Genomic DNA, 24264 nt, shown 5'->3' with positions numbered 1-24264 from the left:
GCATTGCTTCATCATTAAGCACAGACGGCTCAAATTCGGAGACCTCAGTTTCAGCGCTCATGCCGTGGTGTCCCATTTCACTGTCGTTTCTCATCAAATGCTGCTCTTCACTGGCCGTGATCAAGCTGTGAAACTCATCAAAATGCTGTTTATAACGGGTAAAAGCTGCAAAAGTGACCTTAAAAAGGCCACAGGCGTACTTTTTCACAGAAGGATGAGCAACTTTCACGTGATATGCAAAAGGACTAATATAGTAAGATAAAAAGTCGCAGTGTCCACACTTATGATGTACCTGGGTCGAGGTGCTTGCATGAAAACTTTCTTCGGTCCTGTGCGTCAGTACAGAGGTGGAAGCACATCCTGGGTGTCAAACTTCATTGCCTGCTGCACTGTCAAATGAATAATCTTCGACAGGTCGTGCAGGCCTTCTTTCTGGGAAAGTTGTGGTGTCCGTTGACTACTGCTCAGATATTTGTCAAGCTAAAGACTTGTGGTGCATTGTAAGATCCAGCTTCCTGCAGACATCCTGTAGAAGCACAACAATGCAAAGCAGTGAGGTCAGGAAATTTTTCCAGTGTTCACTGTGTGTCATAAATCCAATACGAAATTTAAGCTGCAAATGACGGTTTTATCAAGCTATGAAAAAACTCTGCTTAATAGTTACTATGGGCAATCAATGTTTCTCAGGTGCATCCCGTACACGTATGCTGCACAATGAATACAGATGAAATGCCTCCCTCATACGTTCTATAATTCCATATTTAATAGCACTCACGCCACCTGTAATTTCCATGGCGGTATTTGAAGCTAAATTTCCTCATTCATCGGGATTCAGAAAACTGCTCAAGCAATTTGTTTTAATTACGAAATAATTGACAACTAAATAATGCAGCAACGAGCAAACATTTTTTTCCGATGTCATCGTGGTTGAAAAAGATTGCAGTGTATTGGTGCATGCATTTCTCACGGGTGCCCTAATAAGCCTGGTGCCTCATTCACCTTTTGCAGGTAATAAGAAAAGCTGAAGTGCACTTTAAGAATAAATTTATTAACAACATTTTAGCGTGCCGTGACAGGAATGGAAGCTGGACAAAAATACCAGGCCTGCGCTGAAACCGCAGCACAGTCACAGCGAAAGCTGGAAGAGCGGCGTTTCTAGAGCCCCTTAAGCTCTCTTGGGGCTACAATACAAGTACACTAGAAAGGTACCCACAACGCCATAAATCACAATTTTTGTGAAGTTGGAAGCACCTACTAAGCCATTATTCGTCATTCTGCGGAGAAGCGAGGCACCAGCTACACGTCTGTAAGGCATTATGTGCACTTTGTTGACGCGACGACTGATGACGATGAATTATGGCTCAGCCATTTGTAATGGGTTGGAATCTTTAAACGGCCCACCAGTTATGTAATTTGCATTGGGTGACGCCCGGTGGCTATTTCCCTCTCCCGTCATGCTGTATAACATACGTTGACGTAGGAGAGAGACGGGGGGGGGCGAAGAACTTTACTGAGGCCCCGAGGAAATGGATCATGCGCTTATGGGCTTCCTTGGGAACCAATACAAGTGCACTTGCGAGGAACCCACTGCGCTATCAATCATTGTAATTTTACTGAGACCCCGAGGAAGTGGATCACGCGCTTATGGGCTTCCTTGGCAACCAATACAAGTGCACTTGCGAGGAACCCACTACGCTATAAATCATTGTAATTTTTTAGAAGTAAAGCAGCAGGCACTGTGCCATTTATCGTCATTCTACGGAGAGCGTTGGTACCTGCTAAACGCATGTAAGGCATTATGCGCACTTTGTTGATGCTGTGCCTGATGACGATGAAAAATTATGGCAGAGCCCTTTGTAATGGGTTGGAAGCATTCAACAACCTACTCGTTGCGCAATTCGCATTGTGTGACGCCTGGTGACAGAATTTGCATTGTGCGACGCTTGGTGCTTATTTTACTCTTCTACCACGCTATATTGCATATGCTAATGTGGTTCCTTCCCGACATGAAGCCTGTATAGGACCTTTTTGCAAAGCAGTTTCAAGCACCGGTATGGCTCAGAGGTTGAATACTGGGCTCCCACGCAGAGGGCCCAGGTTCGAACCTCGTTCCATCCTGGAATTTTTTTCTTATTTCGTTTTTTTCTTATTTCGAGCGATACTGGTTACGCACACCGGCGGCGGCGCCGGCGGACAACTACGGCGCCAAAAACGGCCGGTGAAATGATCTCATAGCAGCTTTCACTGTAAAAAAGTATTGCTGGAAACTTTTATTCAGCAGTGCGATAGTAGTAGCTTCGACATTTAGCACGACATGCTACACTCCTGACAAAGCTGTCGCACCTGCTTTTAAATGCAGACAGCAGCTCAACTTGATGTCAAATTAGATTCACCCATTTTACCAGCCTGTTTCGTGCAAAACTGCCCTGTCACGAATTCATCTTATAAAGGGCAGTCTCATACTCCAATCTTTATCAATGGCAAGAGAAAAAATCATCTAAGTATGAAAAGCTGTTCTCTCAGAGGTTTGTTTGCTGCACATAGCTTTCACCAAGTCCATCAGTTATCAAAGAAAAAGTGGCATGAAATGAGGCACAAATGTATTCCTTAAAGAAAGTAAACAGCACAGATGATAAGGGACAGCAAAGTAAGACAAGTGGAGACGCGCAATTGAAGTTTGTTTCAGAAAAATGGTGGAATAATGTTCTTTTGTTCACTGTCCCTTGTTTGCACTGTTTACTTACAAAGGTGCACCAACTTCCCTAACAAGCTATTTTAGTAGATAAGCCATCACAGCCCACTTTAAGCGAGCATGACGTAGGTTTGCAAAACTATTCCTGTAGCAGCCCCTTGGTACTAAGTAAATTATGGAAATATTTAAGACTGGAATAACTTGAACCACTGAAGCCTCACTTACTTCACTTACCACAGCGCAGCACATTAGCATTTCTGTTTTCTCTGCATTGTACAGTACTGGATAGAGAAAATATGACGAAATTGAATATCCCACTTAGAACACAGCACATACTCGCACTGCTTTTACACCGAGAGCAAGCGAATTCCATCTAGAAGAATGTAAACACACCTTACATTTGAAAGGACCCAAAATATAATTTTCTCTGGCTTGCCAGTAACCAAACATGAAACAGAAAAAGAGCAGCAGCCCGGTGAAAACCTGTCCCCTATTTAGGTTCTCAGAATGCTGCTAACATAAGCTTCAGTTATCACCAATGCAATGTTGCTGAAGGGGCTGAACGTATGAGTATAATATGCACGGAGTGAATATACAAAACCTCTATGTGTCAGCAAGTTTGCTTCTTCACAGGCATGGCAGTGTGCTGCCAACCTAAAACAAGGCAGTTCAAGTTTTTGGGGTTTGTACAAATCAATGATACTTACCTTGCCCTCTTGGGCACCCTCATAGAAGCTGACGAGAGCTCCATGGGAGACAGACGAGTGCCCACAGAGAATGCACCAGCCAATAGGTACTTTGTCATGGCCAACTAGATCAACAAGGCGCTGAAAACCATTGCATTCGAACTCCTTGCAGTGCCCTCTCAGAACGCCGGTGATGTCCTGCGGCACCGTCGAACACGCCATTATTCACGTATATATCCACCTGTGAAATTAGGCAAGCTCTTGTAAACCACACTCATAAACAAAACGCAACCCCCCCCCCCCCCGCAAGAAACCTGTAAATATTAAACGCTTTCTTAGCGAGTCCGAGCTGTTACTAAACTCGGCAGACGTTTTGGTATTCCAAGACTTAAGCATGACAAGGCTAAAGAGGCAACAGGGCAACTCGCTGATGACAGTTTTCACAATGGCAATCACTTCCATATTAAAAATAACTGTGCACGGCGTACTTATCCGTTGCTCCATGGCAACCCCCTGTCTACTAACAACATCAATGTTTAGAGGAATCGGCATGTCAATCGGGTGTTTCAACAATTGGCTACGGCACCGGCTCGTATCGACACTATGCCAATTTGACGTTGAAACAGTGTTACAAAATTACCTGCACAGGAGTGGACGCGAAAACAAAGCAGAAAAAATTAGCGTAGTTTGCACTGGATGCACAATGCTAAAGAGACAGCGGAGCTGATGGGCACCTAGCTAGTGTGAGCTTTTCGGCTAGGCTAAGCACTACCATGTCATCCCAGCTATTTCCGGAATTTATTGATTATTGATCGATTATCGATTAGCTATTGACACAATGAATGACCTAGCTACAGCGCAACAGTTTTTTGGAAGGAAGCGAAGAGGCAGGAAAGAACGCAGCTTCCAAGAAATTCTTGCCATTTACCTCGTTATTCAGTATGAACCAACTCGCCCAAACCAAATCAAGCTGTTGTTGGCTATCACAAGGTATTTGTCACGTATTGTACAATGCTAAGCACTACCAAGGCATCACCAGCATTTTTCGGATATTATCGATTAGCTTTTCAGTGGATATTGACTGGATATCAATGACTAACTAAGCTCCCAACCATGCCTGGCTAGACTTAGCCAGGCTGAGCTTCGCTAGTTCACAGGGGTATGTGCCATTGCGCTTGGACCATTTCTGCACAATCCCGAGGATCGACCCACCGAGCTTTTTGCGGACGACTTACGGAATTACGCGTAGCTTAAACAGCAGCTCTGTTAAAAGCGACGTGTGATTTCAGTTCTGCACTATAAGTTATCCCCGCCTGAGTGCCGGGCAGCGCTGAGCTGCCCAGAATTTGGGCGGGCGTGACATACAAGTTGCGCCGCCTCGCTCCGGACGTGTACCTACTTAACTTCCATTTCGCTAGCTCCGGGGCTGGCGCCTACCAATTTTGGACATGTTCTTGCAGAAAGACGGCCATTAAAAAGTGCTTTTCAAAAGTTAGCAGCAATTTTCCCGTCAAGCTCGAAATGCTTAAGCTTCCTCTTTATTCGTTGTGACTGCCCGCTCTGATTGCCTGAGTGCGACGAGAACATATCTCGTCACTTAGCTTCTCGAATCTTCGCCGCATGCTTCACTGCATTGCATGTTTTCAAATCAAATCAAATCAAATCAAATCTTTATTTCCACCGTGTACTTTACAGATGGAGGACAACGGAAAAAAAGCTGCCTATAGGCGGCTTGACTAGTCCGTAGCCCGTAATGTATGGCGTGTGGCCAACAGCAAGGAAAAACAGTCACTTAACAAGTCAAAACATATTATCAGTGCAGAATAAAAGTAATACACAACAGCCTGAGAAAAAAAAATGCAAAGAAAAAAAAATACAATACAATACAACGCCAGGATAAATGAAATTAGCTTTCTTCTACAAACATCGATCTAAGTTTTGCTAAGGAACAACCAAACAAATCATAATTAATTAACTGAAAATGGTTTAGCAACGATGGTAAAGAATAAGACAAAAGCTGTATGCCAGTATTCAAACGGGGTGTGACAACATTCCAATGCTCTCTGTGTCTTGTTTTATAGCAATGCTCATTTGTTTCCAAATGTGCTAGGGTATCTAAATTACGTATATTATTTCTCACTTCATATTTAAATCTAGAACTCAGCCGATAATAGTATAGCTTATGGGCTGTTATTATACGGGTTTTGTGGAAGAAGCCTGTGGTTGTTGCATTATACTCAGCATTGTAAACATTACGTAGATATCGTTTCTGCATAATGTAAATTTTTTGTAAATTAGAAAATGTAGTTGTACCCCAGACAAGTTGGCAATAGTTAATGTGTGAATAGAAAAGAGAATGGTAAACTAATATTTTAAGTTTTGGAGAGAGAATGTATCGCAGTCGACCGACTATACCAGTTATTCTAGCTAGTTTTGTTTTGTTAACAGCCAAGTGGAACAGAAGAAAATTACACCATTTCCCGCTAAAGGGGACCATGAGGCGATGCGAAGCGGGAGCACTTGCACGATCGCGTTCCGTTGGCGTTCTTTGGGCATGCTACCGACCTCGCGCCGTGGAACGCGAAGAGGAACGCTACGCGCGTCTTGTCTTCCCTCTAGCCTGGCTGTTAATTCTCACAGGGCGAGCAGGGAACGCGGTCGGCAGGCGTGCGAGATTGGAGCAGCATAGGAGAGGAGAGAGAGGGGGAGGGGACGCGCATGCGCTGGTGCTCATCGCGGCGTTGCGCAGGAGAGAATTTCGGCATGTCTAGCCCGCGTTTCAGAGGAAGAGTGGAAAGGGGGAGGGGAGAGGGGAAGTGAAGAGAGGGGAGAGGGAAATGGAGAGGTGGAATTGGGAGAGCGGAAATTGGGAGAGGGGGAAAGGGAGAGGGGCAGCGGAGAGGGAAGTGGAGAGAGGGAGGGGAGAGGGTATGCGCATGCGCAGTAAAGGCTCTGTTATACTCCGGCGTCCGACGCGAGCGCCCGCGAGGACGTTGCGTTTCGTCACGCCGAGTTGGCGACGCTACGCCAGGCGCAAATCGGTCTCCGCTACAGTCGAGCCGGCTCCAACGCGCCGGTGCGATCGCATCTAGAAGAGCGCATGCGCAGTAAAGCGAAGAACACCCGCGCCACCTTTCGGGAACCGACGAAAGAGCCCGCGAATCAGGTTCCTGTACATGCGAGTCCGGCGCGACCGGCGCGAAATGCAGCAGGATCTAGTCGGCGCCGAGCGACGCCCCAGCCGACGCCCCAGCAGCCGTCGGCCGCGTCGGCGGTCAGCCGACGCCGGACTACAGAGGGCTGTTTTTTGCTGACGTAACGTCGCCGTGACGCGCTCCCTCGCTCGTCGACGTTACGCTGGAATATATCAGAGCCTTAAGGGTGGTCACACCGCACACCACCACCACCACCGGATTGAGCTCCGCCATAAGATACTTCGCATCTAAAAAATGTCGCCCGCATCTTCCCACGGGGGGAGCTCGAGTAAATGCGTCGCACAGTGGTGGGGGTATCGCGTGAATGTTGCGTAATTGGGTTTCGCAGAATCGTCGCGCTGCCCGAGTGATGGATCCGATGCTCGACGTTCACGAACGGTTGCTGCTTCTCGAGCACGACGTTCAGGATCCGCAGCCCGTCGTTGCCGTCTCGCAGCAGCTTCTCGTGCACGAAGTTTCGGGTCCGCAGCTCGCTTCAAACGCTTGCGTTCAGCGTCGTATGCTCGTCTCTTCGCAGCCTTGTCTTCTGCGTTGCTTGCTGTTGTTGACGCCGACGACGGTGAGGGTGGGGTAACGTTGCCTTCAACGAGTGGTGGGACGCTGATTGAAGGTACTGTTGCTTCCATCGCATCTACTCGAGTCAAGCAAAGCGTCACGTCAAGCGAAAGCCAAGTAAAGACGCCCTTGACTGAATTCCGAACGCGCGTTCTGTCGCCTATATACACACCGCCTGCGTTCGATCGAGAGGAGGGAGGGAGGGAGAGGAGAGGCCTGCTGCCGGCACGAGACGAGCCGAGCATGCGCAGTGGGGGTGTGCACCAGAGGTGTGCACGGGCTCCGGGTAGCCCTAAAGCCCGAGCCCGACCCGGCCCGCGGGCCGGGCTCGGGCGGGCCGATGTACTTTCACCTCAGGCCCGGGCCGGGCTCGGGCTACTTGGAGTTTTGTCGGGCCGGGCTCGGGCCCGGCGCAAAGCCCGACTCAAGCCCGAAATATAGAAAATGAGCGGGAATTGTTTTCTAGCACGCATACAGCGCCTTTTCCGCGACCGCCCTTTACCGCTTTTCCTTTCCATTCGCTACTTTAAACAAAAGGGGAGCAGGTAAAGCAATGCCTCTGTTGCACTCCGACGAACAGAGAAGTAACACCACCTGAACTAGTGACGGCGCCACGCGACTGTTCGCGTTACATTTAAGGCCAAATCCCATATGAGTGAAAATGCACGCGACAGTGGCCCGACGTATATCGCCTTCGTGCAAGCTGACGCTTGAATGGGCATACCATACACGTGGATGCTTTGGCGAGCGAACTCCATTGTTGCTGGCATGAAGCCGTCTACTTGTATAGCAAAAGTGCCGCGCTGTCGCAGGTATGCAATGAAAATAAAATATTTGTTGCATGTTGGTACGTAAAGCGTTTACCGTTGTCTCGCAGTATTTTTATATGCACGTGCATAATTATTACGTTATTTGTTGGTGTACAGCTGATGTGCTTAGTGCGCAGCAAATCTTCTGTAAGGGCACGCTTTACTTTCGTGTTATTCCGATTCCTATGACGGAGGGATCAACCATCTTTTTTTTTCATTTATTTCCTTTCTCATCTATTTAAATTATGGCAATCTTTTAATGCCTACTCAGGAACGCACAAGACAAGCATAAATGTAAGCATAGTCATAAAATATGCAGAACTCCCAAAGCAAAGTTGAAAACTAAGTGTTGGCCAGAACAATAATTTTGTAAAATTATGAAGAAAGATCAGGTATTAGGACGTGTTTTGAGGATAAGAGGCTCTTATAAAAATAGCTTGACAATCCCTATTTTGTAAAAATTAATTGCATTTAACACAGAACATGCCCAGACACGCACAAAATTAGATAAAACTTACCAGTAATGACCTGGAGGAGCTGCAAAGCGTTAAACGGAAGTTTGCCTTTTCTCCCCGTTAGGGAAAAATCTTGCGCCAAGACATCTGCCATATATCTCCTCATCAGCTGGTGTAAGGCATCCTGAAGAGAAGAACCTCCCAACCGAGAGAAGTGAGCCACCTGAAGGAAAAAAACAACTGAGCTTCAACACTTAGCAGAGCATACTGAAATAATGCCAGAAAAAATGCTTCCATATGACTGAATAGCCATGCTTAACGCTGCACAAGGTCCGCAGTAGGGTTTGGTACTGCTGCACTACTCTGGAGCAGATTCCTGAAATATTACAATGTTATCTGATTTAAAAACACCAAACTTACTAGATCAGTCCTATTTTTCGGTGTGCGAAGATACTGCTCAAGTTCCTCCATGTCACTGTGAACGGCCAAGGGAAGCAAATCAAGCAGGGCACCATCAATGGGATCTGCCGCTGTACGGTTAAGTTCAGTCGGGTGTTGCAAGCTCTCCATAGCATTCTCCAGTGCTTCCAGTTTGAGTTTGATCTCCTTCAGCAATTTAAAGGTGTTTCCTTGCACTGTGAAAAATTAGCAAAGAAAAATCGGGATTCACAATAACAGACTAGCAAGCACATACATACAGGCGCTCAGTGAAATGAGAAAGCCTTAAATATTGTTTTTTTGCTGTAAAAATAATTTCAGAATGAAGTGACCTGTAAGTCCTCCCCAAGCAAATTCAAACTGCCCAATATTGCGAGCTGCATAATTAGGCCACAGAAGCACTGCTATAAAAGCTGCTGCAAGCATTTCCACACACGTGTCAAAGACTTTGCTAGACAATTGCAAACAGCAAGTGCGGGGTTATACTAGTTACTTCCTGAAGGTAGTTTAATGCTAGCGCCAAACAACCCTACAACCATGATGGTCAAATATGTCTTACAACAAAGGCATTTGAGTACCCATGAAAGCGGTAGCTACTAAATATTTTTCCATGTACACTGCTCTGTGTGCTACAGTGAGTGACATGGGCTTTTTAGCTATTGACATCAAAACTGCTACTGACACCACTTTGCTAACTACCGAAATCAGGCAGCAGTGTTATTATCTTAAAATGCAAATCTGTACAAGGCTTTTGCTAATGAATTACAGAGGCAATGAAACATGACTGCTATTTTGCTTCTGTTGCTGAAAGTTGGCATTATGGTGAATTGTAATATAAATGATTGTGCAGTAAGGAAGCATTAGAAAAGTGTAATAGATCGAGGTGGTGTTCCTAACAAAGTCATTAACTAGAACAGGTATTTTTATTCAATACAAAAATTGACAGCCAAAGGCTGTTCACTCAATCCTTCAAGTGAAGCTTAGCAGCTGCAGAAAAATTTGTCCTGGTCCAGGCAGTAACACTGAGCACCCCAACTCTCCGACCTGTCACTACACAAACTGAAATAACCATGCACAAAGCTAGCTGTACTAAATTCAGCATGATCCATGCTGTTCATGGTTAACATAACGTATACCTGCCGTGCTGCAGTGTTTGCATATCAATAGGAGGATATAGCATAGCTACCGTGTGACTAAAATGAACCATAACATATGGTCGCAATATCTTAACAAAATGCTAATTATAAAAGTTCACACTTGACTGCCTCACAACAGCTTTGGTGCACTGGTCTAAGATGGTTTTTAAAGATGCCGGTCACTTCGTGGCTTACTTTTCAGGACAGCTTGGATGCTGGCGGCAGACGATGGTTGCGAGGTAGTCAAAAGTGGTTGGAGGGTAGGTGCAGTTGGCTGTGATGCAGTAGCTGAGCCCTTTGAATGTGCTGTCTTCCGAAACTTTGGGGGTGGTGGTTGTGCAACAAAGTCGAAATGAGACCTTGCTGAATTATATGATGGTCCTGGCACTGGTGTCACAGGTTCAGTATCTGAAGCATGAACAATTTCTTCATCCGATGGAATCAGGCGCTTAGGTGGCCTCCTATCTCTCTTTTTGCTTATAATGGCAACTGTCAAAGGCAAGACGCTTTTTCTGCCTGGCAATTAGGTCAGCTGAAAAGTAACAATACAACAATACACTATGATGTAACACAGTCATCAGAGTCAATAAATGCACACAGAAGCATTTAGACTGTTTTTCCTTGCACCGAAAAAGTTGCAAAAACTACCAAAAAAGGTATGTACCATTGGTTTCATAACATCCAAATGTCCCCTGCAGCATCATGAGGGCTTAATACAAGCTTGATCTACCCTTAACACAAATTGACCCCTGTTGGAATTTAAAAAGAAACCTGCCCTATGCTTTAAAAAGCTAAGGGTCCGGAGTTCCGCTAAAGTTTGCACGCACTTCACAGAAACTTCTATGTATACGTATTCCGCATTAGCCATATACAATAACTACTGTGGTTCTTTCAAGTTTGTGTGAGCTCCGACTATGACACATTCTGGCTTGTACAACCTCCAATGGAACACTGATTTCTGAGCTTCCATGAACTGCTGAGACAGCAGTCTTCACAGTAATTCCACAGTCAGCTAGATGAATTTTACTACAGTACAATGTCAAATTTAGTGCTGCAATAGGACGAATATCTGAACTGGTGTGGGGACTATGTGCAAAAATGGTGTAGGGTACGTAGAACAGTACGTACATTTATATTTAGCTGTATTAGCTTGGCTAATAAAAAATGAGGGCAAAGACTTCCTGATTCGCCCTTATATTTATAAGTAGCCTGGCTGCGTATACTCACCACCAATCCTTTCAATTCAGTGTAGTGCACTGGTGTGGGTGTGCAGAAGGGGGAAAACGACATAGCTGTCCACACCATTTGCTAGGCAGACACATTTGTGCACAATGTCACCGTAATTCCACACTGCCAACTCTTGTGAAATACTTTTGGCAACAAAAAAATGCCAGGCCTGCGCGGAAAGCGCAGCACAGTCACAGCGAAAGCTGGAAGAGCGGTATTTCTAGATCCCGTTGTAAACTCTCTTGTGGCTACTAATACAAGTACACTAGCGAGGTACCCACTACGCCATAAATCACAATATTTGTGAAATTGGGAAGCACCTACAACGCCATTATTCTTCATTGTGAGCAGAAGCGAGGTTCCAGCTATACATATGTAAGGCCTTATGTGCACTTTGTTTACGTGGCGACTGATGACGATGATGTGTGACGCCCGGTCGCTATTTAACTCTCCCACCATGCAATATAACATACATTGACGTGAGAAAGAGAGGCAGAGAGAGGGGGGAAGAACTTTATTGAGACCCTGAGGAAATGGATGATGGGCTCATGGGCTTCCTTGGCAACCAATGCAAGTGCACTTGCGAGGAACCCACTGCGCTATAAATCATAATTTCTGTGAAGTAGGGAAGCAGCCACTATGCCATTTTTCGTCATTCAATGGAGAGCCGTGGCACCCGCTAAAACATGTAAGGCATTATGCGCACTTTGTAGGTGTTGTGCCTGATGACGATGAAGAATTATTGCAGAGCCCCTTGTGAAGAAATATTGCAGAGCCCCTTGTAGTGGGTTGGAAGCATCCAACAGCCAACTCGTTGCGCAATTCGCATTGTGTGACGCCTGGTTACAGAATTCGCGTTGTGTGGTGCGTGGTTGTTATTTCACTCTTCTACCACACTAAATTACATATGTTAATGTGGTTCCTTCTGGACATGAAGCCTGTATAGCGTCGTTTTGCAAGGCAGTTCCAAGCACCAGCATGGCTCTGAGGTACAACACTGGGCTCCCACGCAGAGGGCCCAGGTTCGAACCCCGTTCCATCCTGGAAATTTTTTCTTATTTCATTTTTTTTCTTATTTCGAGCGATAGTGGTTACGGACACCGGCGGCGGCGGCGGCGGCGGCGGACAACTACGCCACCAAAAACGGCCGTTGAAATGATCTCATAACAGCTTTCGCTGTAAAACAAATAACTGTGACGATGGCACTGGACGTGAATACAAGTCTGTCAGTTTCCAAAATACTGCCCACAGAAGCTGATTGTAGTGGATGACTGAAGAAAGTTGGCTATCAACACAATGTGGCCATTTTTTTTAAAAGGACACAATTATCCATGTTGTTGTTCTTCAGCACAGTGCCCGCAATCCCAAGAATAGAGTAGTGATGGCCTTCAAAACCCGGAGGCACCGGACCACGCTGTGCTTTCCAGAAAGCCGGGGACGAGAATCTGGTGCAGGTAAAGTAGATTCACTTAGCCAACTTTCTTCATGAAGGCGCCTGACAATTTGTTGAAGAGCTCGAGCTTTTGACTTGACCAGCGTTTTTAGCTTATACAGGAAGTTCTCGAACGGAAATGCAGAAAATTGATCGAGCGGACCAAACCGGCGGACAACATCAGCAAGATGCAAGAGAGAATGCACATTGTACACGTAGATACCCTTGCCATAAAGTGAGCCAGCCTCAGAAACAAACTGCTGTAGAAGGCTCTCAGCAACATCAGTATAGTGCACAGCATATATGGGACAAGCAAGAATGAAAATAGAAATGCTGAGCTTCATGAAATGATCATAGAAACGTCTTTCATTATTTCCTTTTAGGGCAACTGGCCCATAATAGAGAAGAAAATTCCTGAACTCTACTGCTTTCCAAAGTTCCACGAACTGCAACGACCGGGGCCTTCGTTTCATGTCACTTGGAACTGTGGCACCAAAGGCAACAAGCATATCAGAGAAACGGAGCTTTGGGTCTGAGTGCATTTTTGAAGATGATGTCGTAGTAGAACAGCGCCGGCGAAAACAACAGACCAGACGAGGAGAAGGACACGTAACACAAGGCGCAATAACAACTGAAAGTTTATTCGGTATCTGCACAGAATGAATACTGCCTTCACATGAATAAACAGAAGAAAGAAGGTTACAAAAGCTATGACACTGTATCACGTGGTCACTCCTACTGTGCGTGCAAAACGGTTCCTGAAAGAAATCTGACATCCTTCTTTGAAAGCAAAACAGAAGGCATGCTGACACAAGATTCCCCGAGCTTTTTAATCTCTAGGGCTTCAACAACCTCCCTTGTTAACCTGTCAGCTGACTTGTACATGACGCCAGTGCTTTCAAATCGAGGTGCGCAACCGCAGTCTCTGCAATGGATACCTAGATGCCCCGATACCACTTTCGTTGTGTTGTACTTGTGCTCTTTTAATCTATTATTTAGGCATCTTCCTGTTTGGCCTATGTATGACGCACCGCAAGACAAAGGGATTGTGTAAACCACATTATCGGTGCACTGTACAAACTTTCAGTTGTTAGTGCGCCTTGTGTTACGTGTCCTTCTCCTCGTCTGGTCTGTTGTTTTCGCCGGCGCTGTTCTACTACGATTATGAACCAACTAGCCCAAAAGTACATTTTGAAGAAGATGGTTTTTTTGAGAGCCAGTATTGAAGCAGCAGCTTTTTCACTACCCCTAGGCACACCAGATGCATATAATCGAGTGGAAACTGTGTTACCATTCCAACACATAGGCACTGCAATAGAGATACGCTGTGGTGATTATCTTTCTGAACAAAGTTTTGAAAGCTCTCATCAGTTCGCAAAGGGCTGTCACATTCTGGAAAAATTACTTTCCTATCTATATCGGAGTACACGCCCTTCTGTGTGCATTTTTCACAGCCAAAGTAAGCCGTGTGCCCCTTTATGCATTTAATGTAAGCCCTTGCCGGTGCATCACACACAAACGCAGTGAGTGTCACAGAGTATGACTTGTCGTTGTACAAAAGTCCACCTGCAAGCAGTTGACTCATTTCACACACAAACTCATTCAAGTACAAAGTTACATCCTCGGGCTTGCTGTCTCCCTCATAAAGGGCAGCAACAAAAGGATAATAGCAGCGGCTTTCCTTGACTAGCACAAGTATTGGCCAGAACTGCCTTCGAGAGCTGTGTGATATTGGAAGCCCATCCACATTTACAATTAATGAAAGCGTCTGACACACTGGTGGAATATGCTGCGAAATGTGCTGAATCAGACCGGATGCTACTCCAATGTAATAGTACACTCCACCACACATTGGCATAGGCTCAGTTTGTTTTAAAGTCTTCAGTAATGTTCTTGCATCCGCAGGTAGCTCTGGATGGAAAGGCTTGAGCACCTTTAGGAGAGAAGTAAGGTGAGAGGCTGGCACTTCAGTTGAGAATGTCCACGCGCTCAGGTTGCTCTCAAGTGAAGACTCGGGTCTCTGCGGACTTGTCCCATCACCTCCAGAACTGCTAGCAAACCTGTGTTCGCCGTTATGCAAGGTGGAAGCGGCTGATTCAGCGCCAGACGAAGAATAAAAGCCACTAACATCACATTCCCCTGTGATTGATTCGCACGGTAAACTGAGCGCGCCGTGCAACTACGAGCGCCGAGCAGTTGGGTCAGAAAACGGAACTTCATTCCCGCGCTCTGCTGACTCGTTCACCGAGTGATCGTCGCTCCAACAGCCGTCACTTGCATCACAACAGCTAACGAGCTCATGACGAACATCTTCAGCTATCCTTCGACGCTTTTGCCTGTCGCCGACTTCACTCAATGCGCACTTCACCCGCTGCATTTTTCGCCCGCGAACTCCGTATAAAGCAAAGAGCCAAGGCAGGAAAAGGAGCAAACCACGGAAAATTCTGCGAGTGAATCCAGAAAACACTTACCGTTCTCTTTCCAACGCAGTATTCTCGTAGTCTTCAGCTGGGCGCCACGAAGACCTCAAATATCGCGAACAACTTTCCGCGGGAAACTGCGCTCGGCCATTAACGATGTCAGTAACCGTAGGACTGCCGCTTATAAGCAAAGGCTCTGCTTTTTGTTTCGGTTTCACGCCGCTTGCCCCTGCGGCACCAGTGCGCCAGAATCAATGCGTCAGTGGGATAATTTATGAAAGTGCATATTTAACACGAGGTACGTATCGTATAAATCTGTTTTGAATATGCGCTGTGTACTTGAACGCGCGCGCTTTCATTTCAGGCAGCAGTGCAGCAATGGTTATTTATTTTGGGCAAGCAGCTGAGAAATCTTAAATTGAACTGTGCATGCCGCGGAAATAACACCGGTTTTGCAGTTGCAGCTGTTTTGCAGTTGCGGCGGCGATGTTCCAGTCGTGTGGTCAAATATGTGCCAACGTCTGTCAACATTTGACAACATTGTATTAACATAAAAAATGCAACGTTACCTCAACATTGCTGAACGTTGTCTAATGTTGAGCAACATCTGACGACATTGATACAATGTTGTGAAATGTTGCACAACATTCAACAACATTCGCAACATTGTGCAACATTGCAGCAACAATTCGTGCTACTAGGGAAGCGGCTTCATTGCAGATGCGGCGGCTTGGGCACACATAACACGGCGATGCGCAACTTCAGCGTAGGCCGCATCCTTGTCCTGTCTCTCCACAGGACAAGGAAAGAAAGAGCACTGAAGCACAGGACAAGCGCTGCTCGCTCCAAGCGTTATTACGAAATACTTCCCTACATATATACCAGGCCTGGGCAGTATCGCGATACAAGAGTATCGCGATAGTATTTCAGAGATACTTTTGAGTATCTGTATTTCTGTATCGAGATACATTTGAAAAATGTATTTGTATCTCAGTAGTGAAATACATTTACGATGTATCGCCTATATCGCGATACTATGCAGGACACGGGTATCTTGTTACATTGTTTTTTTGTGTCGGAAATGAGTTGAGGCGTGTTTCCAATGGGGCAGGGCTGGGCAGTATCGCGATACAAGAGTATCGCGATAGTATTTCAGAGACACTTTTGAGTATCTGTATTTCTGCATCGAGATACATTTGAAAAATGTATTTGTATCTCAGTAGTGAAATACATTTACGATGTATCGCCTGTATCGCGATACTATGCAGGACACGGGTATCTCGTTACATTGCTTTTTGTGTCGGAAATGAGTTGAGGCGTGTTTCCAATGGGGGAATGGCGTTTTTTTTTTCTTTTTTGTGCCACGACAAGCAAAGGCGCACCGCCGGTCGCCGACAGATAGGGCGGCGATCGTTTCCCCTCAAGCACAGAATGGTCCATGCGGTAAAGCGCGCGATGCCGCAGACGGCGGAATCACGGGGGCAGTGTTGTCGGCCTCTGCCGACGAAAGTCGCTGTCTCTCAAGGTCAGTGCAGCACGCCTAATTTTTTTCGGGTGGCAAGCAATTACTTCGCGACCCCCCGCGCGGATACCGCCTTGGAACAGGCTTTGCAATGCTTCGCGTGCGTTCAGTTATCAAAGCGGCGGCACTTCCAAAAGCAGTTCCCGTAGTCGCGGCGGAAGTGACTAGAAGATGGCTCGCTTTCAGCTACCTCTCCATGCCAGGGTGCGTTCCTAATTGATTACATGCGTGAAACGGTCTTTTGTGGTAGCAGGCTCCCCCACCGCCGGAGCCGACTTCGCCTGTTGCGGCTTTCTGAAATGGGTGCTGGTAGCGTCGGTGGTGGTGAAAGCTTCATTGAAGCCGACAGGGTCAGACGGCTGAGGATTCCAAAGATGGGGACCGACTTCGGATTCTGAACAGTCAGAGCAACCCAAGTGAGGGTGGAAGTGTTTCGGTATCTAGATGACCCGAGAAGAGATATGGCCACACTGCAGGGCAATCCGGCTATAAAGGCGGCATTTATTCACTATAACACGAATTTGTGCTCGCCTTCAGCGGTAGACAGACTTTCTTTCTTTCGTGAGTCTTGTGCTGAGCAGCCTCAACCGACGCTGTTAGAAGACAGCCCATTTGAGAAGCCTACACAGCAACCTTCTCAGCAAAGCAGATCTTCAAAATAAATCTGTGCTTTTTCTCAATTCACTGGTGTTCATTAGTGATTCGAGTGATTTGCTTAGGATGTGCTATTTCTAGCATAGCTTAGTTTGCTCGCCAAGTATGTAGATTTCGGTCTCCAATCCTTGTTACTGTTGCTGTGAAATAGTGTATTTTTATTGGAATTGATACTTGTAATTATGTCATTATTACTAATTATGTACTTTGTCCGCCCCCCCTCCCCTGCAATGTCTTAATGGCGCTGATGGTACTGTAATAAATAAATAAATGAACTGAACGTTTCGATGCGCAGTAACTTTAATTACAAGATTATGCTGCACTAATAGGTGTCTTTGCGTAGTATGAGCATCCTTGAAATAAAAAAAAGTATTGCAGTATCTGTATCGCTGTAACTGTATTCCGGAATACTTTTTTCGTCTTATTGCAAAAGTATCTCCGAAATATCGCGTTACGTTAAAGGAAAATGTATCTCAGTATCCGTATTTTAGGCTTCCAATTGATGTATTTCGATATCTGTATTCCGGAATACTTTTCTGGGTATCTCTGCCCAGCCCTGATATATACACAGCCGCGTTAACAGGCGCGCTGCCCGTTGCAGCCACACAGCAATCATCAAGATCGCAAAACAAAACAAATACAACCATCTTTCTGTTTTTCTTTGTTGCGCACTACAACAGGCGAGTCCCTTGCTCTCTTTCTTTCTAAGCTTGCATGAGTTCTCTCGACTGCGCATTCCCACTTCTGCCCAGAATTCGAATGCTAGTCCGCACTGGCTCACAGGCACAGGTCCTACAGTCATATGTAAATGATACGGCAAATTATTTCAACAGATCACTCGTGGTCATGTGCTCCATCGCTGACGAATCGACCAGCTTGCCCGGCATAAACATTTCCACAAGTGGGTGGGATTCTGTACTCGATGCCTAAGGCACACGTAACATAGGACCTGACGTGCTTTTTTACGTGCTTCGGTTTGTTAGGTGGTCCCGCAGGGCGCGGGCATAGCCCAGCCAGTTTGTGCCGCGCTGAAAAAGCACTAGGAACATTGGCCACAATTGAACAGCGGATCTGTTAAAGCCGGGCGTAAGGTCTGATCCGTGGACTGGAAAACCTCTCCGAGCGATGAAGTCACTGCGCGTCGCTATGGCAACCGGGTGCCCAATAAATCATAAAAAAAGCCACACTTCCGCCGCAACGGCGAAGCAGTCAACGAGGGAAGCAGCTCGAAATTTCCAGCGCGTCGCTCAAGCGCAAAGGACGCACGGAAAGAACACACACAAGACGAGCGCGAACTATCAAGTGTCACAGCTCGACACTTAAAGCGTACTGTTCAAACGTAAAGCGCGATGCATGAAACGAATGCACAGGTATACACAGGACGAGCGTGAACTACCAACTGGCACACTTCTTTCTGTTTGAACAGCGCGCCCCTTTCGCGAACGCGGCCGCTGCAGCGAGCGAAGTGGCCTTCGTACGCTCGGTAACTTCAGCGCGGACATCGCGGTGAAAACAGAAGACATAGAAACCACCCCCCTCACGAGATAAGCTCGCGCAAACGACCACGCCCTGTAAGGCAAAGTGCGCCTGGCGTGGCAGGAGGCGCGTGCGCATCGCAACGAGCGCGGCGATGACCTTTAAAGCGCGCCCCTCACGCCCTTCGCGCCATCTCGCTGGAGTAAATGGTGTATATAAAAGGTGAAAACACGCTGAAGTAAGCGGTGTATATGAATAGCTTGCCGTTAGCATGCTGAAAGACATACGCCTCGTGGCCTAGCCGTCTAAAGCGCGAGACAGACGGTACGATTTTCCATGCGATGTGGCAGCCAAAATGGTGGCTGTCCGATGCTATTAAAGGTCACCATTCCGGTTTCCCCACCGCCGCGTCGGGCGTCGCATCGCATGGAAAATCCTACCGGCTGTCTCGGCCTTAACGCCGCGCGCTGCGGAACGAGAGGTCGCCCGATCGATTCCGCGCTTCGGGGAAAATTTTTCTGAATAATTTTTCTTTGTGGCCTCTCTCTCTCTCTCTCTCTCTCTCTCTATATATATATATATATATATATATATATATATATATATATATATATTATATATATATATATATATGAGGCATGACGGCGACGGACGACAGCAATAACCAGCCGAGAGTGTCCATATAATTCCTCTCGCAATAAAAATGCCGCGAAATGCATACCTATGGTCGCTTGAGCTTGGGTAACTTATCAATCATTAAATACCCGATAACCATAAAATATAGTAACCTATAACCATTAAATACGCGATAATTCATATAAAATGCCACGAAACGCACAGCTCTGCTCGCTTGAGCTTGGATGCACGTGTAATACCGATCGATAGCCAATCAATACTTTCGATAACCAATCAATACCCAATATTTCATATAAGATACCGCGACATGCATGCCTATGTTCGTTTGACCTTGGATACACGTGTGACACGATCGACAGCCAATCAATAACAAATCACTACTGATCGAGAACTAACCGATGCCGGTTACGACCTCGAAGAAACCTGATGAGCATTACTTGGCGAATGTGGACTTCATCGGGCCAATCCGTACCGATCGATAACCAGTCAATACTGATCGATATTCAAAACTGATGGAACACGATAGCGGCATATCATAGCCGTATATGGTATCGTATAGCAAGGGGTGGCAAAGGGAAGGCTCAGCTCTTTCCTCAGCCTTCGCACCACTAGTGCGTGTAGCTGCCCCAATTTCTGAAATTTGTGCGACACTCTGTGCGCACCACTTCCGGCTTTTCAGCTGCAAGAGCAGGTTCAAGCTCCTTCTTGTTGCCCTGAAGTTTCTGAATGAGTGTTTCCGACGCAGCAGGCGAGTTCGAGCAGGGGAACCCGGCCGCCTGCAAGCGCTCAATCTGTCTTTTAGAACAACCCTGAGCCAAGTGAGCACAGCACTTTATCAGCACCGACTCGAGTCGTTGTGATGCAATAGCTCGTTTTACTGCCTTACTATGATCAGAATCGAAGGGTGAAATCTCCATTTGAGCACGCGAAGAGTACTTCCAGCAAATTTGCTTCCCCCTAGAAAGCCTGTTAATATCTAAAAATTCAAAGGCGTCAGTGTTCGCAAGTTCATGGGTGAAGGCTAAGCCTTTTCGATGTCGTCTAAGCAAGCATTCGTCCGGATGGGATAAGCGTTTACAGTCACGAGAAAGTCGTCTGCATATCTAAAAACTTGTAGGACCTTCTCGTTGTCCGAAAGGTTATTCAAGTCACGCTCAATAGAAACTATATAAACAGATATTGCAAAGTACTGCGGCAAAACATGAACCAATACAAATTCCCTTTCGCTGCATGAATATCTCGCTGTCAAAAGCAACACAACGTAGTACCATAAAATTATCAACAAAGATCCCGGTAGCACTCTGGAAAGCCACATCACCGTTATTTTCAGTACAACCGCACACACAGGCAAAATGGCATCCTGTGACATCAGGTCCTCCATGCATCTATCGAAACGGCAGGCCTACAGGAATTAAGAGACGCCGGAAACGTAGTCACTTGTTTCGAATTTTTAGCAATGTAGGAATCGCCAATAACAAGAGCGCTTAAGTGTTTCAAAAACACAGCAAGTTTCTGATGTCTGTCGAAACCGCGCCCTTCGAGCGGCGCTTCTTGCCTCTGGCGTCCCTTCATGCTCATTACGAAAGACGGGTGGGGCGTTTCCTGTCTGCTTGAGAGGGCAGGCCTCGCACGCGGGTTGGCGTTATCGCATGCGCCCTCCTTGCAATAATTTAGACGTTTCGTCTCTGCTTCAGCCGCGTTCGTCGCCAGCGCTCACTAGCTTTTACTCCCGGGTAGAACATACGATGTGCCTGATGATGGTATGAATTTTATATGAATAATGACGGCAAGAGCCTGTCGAGAGTGTCCATACAATTGCTATAGGAATAAAACTGACTCAGCAGCTGCTGCAAAATACTCTGCTAAGTAACAATACTTCTAAAAGGCATGTGCAGCGTGTGGGTTTTAAGACTGCGAAATACAGCAAGCTTTTGCAGCAAGCCACAAAAGCTTGCTGTTCATAATAAACTTACGTACACAACCATGAAAGTTGCAACTCGTTGCAGAAAGAAACAGCGTTACAGCTTTACAGGAGGCTTTACACAGCTTTACAGGAAGGAGAACCATGCGGCTCTTCTTCAACAAAGCCGGCCGAGCGGACACGCGTTGCGTTGCGCTTGCGGTCCGGCTGCTCAAAGCCATTGCGACAGGATGAATCACCTTGTCAGACATGGAGTAGCAGATCTTTCGCTCTAAGATAGTTTGATATTGCAGTCTATCGGAGGAAAAATATGGCTTATCTCGTACTGTAACCAAGTGAGTTTCCCATCGCGTCAGGGCGTCGCCGGTGCAGCCGAGCCTATAGGCCCGCAGCATGCCTCTTTGGGCTGGAAACCAACTCGTATGTCTGGGTCGGTCTCTGGACGTCGTGAACTCTGCTGCCTCGCTGTCTAGTGCTTGGTGCAGAATCGTTCGTAACTCAAACGAAGCGAGAGAATGTCGATTTCGGTATGCGACACGTGCGTTAGAATTTTGGGAAGGGTTACGTGCGTTAGAATTTTGGGAAGGGTTAGATGACCTGATCTCAACTAAACTTGTTTTACAAGACATAAAATAGGCGACAGTGCTCGTGAAAGACTGTGTAACGCGCCTATTGTAACGAGAACGCCTTGATCACGATGTCTTTGTGTTTTGCATCTTTCTGTCACTTTAAGCATCACCGCGTTCTCCTTGCCGCAGCGGTGCCCCCGAGAACGAGGTTGAGATTCGCTTCCGGAGCCGGGAGCCTCGCGGCCTGCTGCTCTGGACGGGTGGCCGGGGAGACCACATGGCGCTGGCTCTGGACCAAGGCCGGCTGCTTGTGTCGTACGACCTAGGCGCTCGACGACAGGAATTGTGGTCCGAGTCGCGAATTGACGACGGCCGCTGGCACACAGCGCGGCTACAGCGCCAGGGTCGGCTGGCAACGCTTGTGGTAGACGGTGCAAAGCCGTTGACCTCGAATGCTGCTCCTGGTGCCACACAGCTCAACACTGACGGGCTGCTGTGGCTTGGCGGATGCCCCAAGTTGCCCCCCGGGCTTCCGGCAGCGCTCTACTTAGGCTTCGTGGGCTGCATACACGAGGCGACCGTAGACGGGCGCGAGCTGGCGCTTGCAGGCCCTCAGTGCGCAGACCCCATCACCTGAAGCCGCCGTGCACGAAGTTCCTGAGGCGCTTACAACCAGGCGACGACAGAACGCTCCAACAGAAACAAGCGTAGCTGCGGCGCCCATAAACGTTACGAGTGTTTTGCTTTCAGCGATATCAAAAATCCATCAAGCGCTCGTAGCGTCAAAACGCGCTGAAACCATTATGCTGTCGTGCAAAGCGCCCCTTTGTCATTGAGGCTTGGAATGCACCGCTCCCAACACTGTCGTCAAGTGGCCACACTGTACAATGACATTACATAGATATACATGCATGCGCAAGTAAAGCATGCATCTAGCTATGCGCCACGTGTGCACGGTTCGTTAACAAGGTGTAACCATTGTTCTTTTTATCACTTATAGTGAATAATTATGGCGACACTTGTCATTGCGGCTCCTTCACAATTAACACGCATTTGTCTTTCTTTTTTTTTCTGCTAGACACGTGGCTTTGAGCAGGGCGATCTTCTTGCGCACGGCTAGGGAGCGCAACTTGAGCACGGATTAGCCCTGATAAGAAATGTTTATGGGTGGCCCTGAGTCTTCCCGTGCCTTGCTCGCCTAGGTTCAGACCTGAGGTGTCGCTGTCACAGTCTTCCAGAAACGTGCCTCTTCCCTTGTGCGGGTTACTCATTAAAGCGACATGCTGGCCGAAAGTTGTCCTCGATTGATTTAGGTGCTGCTGACCACCTATTGCCATGGCACTTACGGGCTCTTCAATGCGACGGCGAAGAAGTGACGTTGTTTTTCACAATCCCTGTCTTCGCCGATAATAAAAACTGTGGTGAACAGAAAGTTACTGTTAACAAAGCTTTTTCGTTATACAAGGGCCCAAACCCACTTGGTGCAACGCTTGTGCCGGCTCTGTGATACAGCGCTGCATAGGGTAGGAACATGTGACTAGGTGGACTCACTCGCCTGGTGTGCAATGACTCCACTATGCCTCGTGTAAATGCAAGGTTAGTGCGCACAGTCGGCCACTATGAATCGTACTAACATATTACGTGTCTGTTATTGTTCGACATGTTCCTATAAGATGTACACTAACTTCCACATATGATACTCTCTGGTACGAGCTACTGAATACACGATGTTTGAAAATCGCGCAGTAGAACCGAGCGGCTGATCTAAGTTTGCATTAAGTAACCGCTAATGTCAATTTAACATCAAAGTACGGATTTGTCATGGTCGCATATAACAATAGAACTATGTCTTGCTAAGAGACAATAACACTAGTACTACTATGTAATTTGCTGTTACATAGTGCTGAAGGAGGGTCCGACCCCCTTCATTCAATTTCGACATTCTACCTGAATAGCGAACGTTGAAGACTGCGATCATTTATATGTGTGCTGCCTATATGCGGCATTTTTGCTTAAGAAATAAACGACTTTAATACAGCGTACGCAGCCACAATAAAAGCACTTGCACCATAGGCGTAACTGTGGGGAGAACGCTGTCTAGGCACTCCTGGAATTTTTCGCTTTTCTTATGTGGCACATGACAGCTTAGGTTGCGTAAGCATCGCGCCGTGCATTACACAAAACGTATTTACTCGATTGTAACATGACCACGATTGTAACGCCAGGGGTGACATTTCATTACGTCCAGGAAGAAAAAATTGAATTTCAGTATTCGATTGTAACGCGAGGGTCGACTTTAGGTTGCAGAAATCTAGAAAAAAACATGGCTGATCCCTCCGTCATAGGAATCGGTATAACACGAAAGTGAAACATGTCTTCACATGTTTGCTTATTGTGTAGTGATATATGAGACCTTGTACA

General features: G+C 46.7%; 1 protein-coding gene across 1 annotated transcript in view; it reads left to right on the top strand.

The window, feature by feature from the left end:
• Positions 1 to 23267, top strand: part of LOC119406743 (agrin) — a 439130-nt gene extending 415863 nt beyond the window's left edge. The window contains exon 12 of the mRNA XM_049420197.1: positions 22033 to 23267. Coding sequence (XP_049276154.1) covers positions 22033 to 22480 — 448 coding nt within the window. The 3' untranslated portion in view covers positions 22481 to 23267. The remainder of the gene's footprint in view (positions 1 to 22032) is intronic.
• The last annotated feature ends 997 nt before the right edge of the window (positions 23268 to 24264 follow it).

The sequence above is a fragment of the Rhipicephalus sanguineus genome, chromosome 10 (genome assembly GCF_013339695.2).
Source record: "Rhipicephalus sanguineus isolate Rsan-2018 chromosome 10, BIME_Rsan_1.4, whole genome shotgun sequence".
In the NCBI taxonomy this organism is placed as follows: domain Eukaryota; kingdom Metazoa; phylum Arthropoda; class Arachnida; order Ixodida; family Ixodidae; genus Rhipicephalus; species Rhipicephalus sanguineus.
This window is presented reverse-complemented; position numbering and strand designations above follow the sequence as displayed.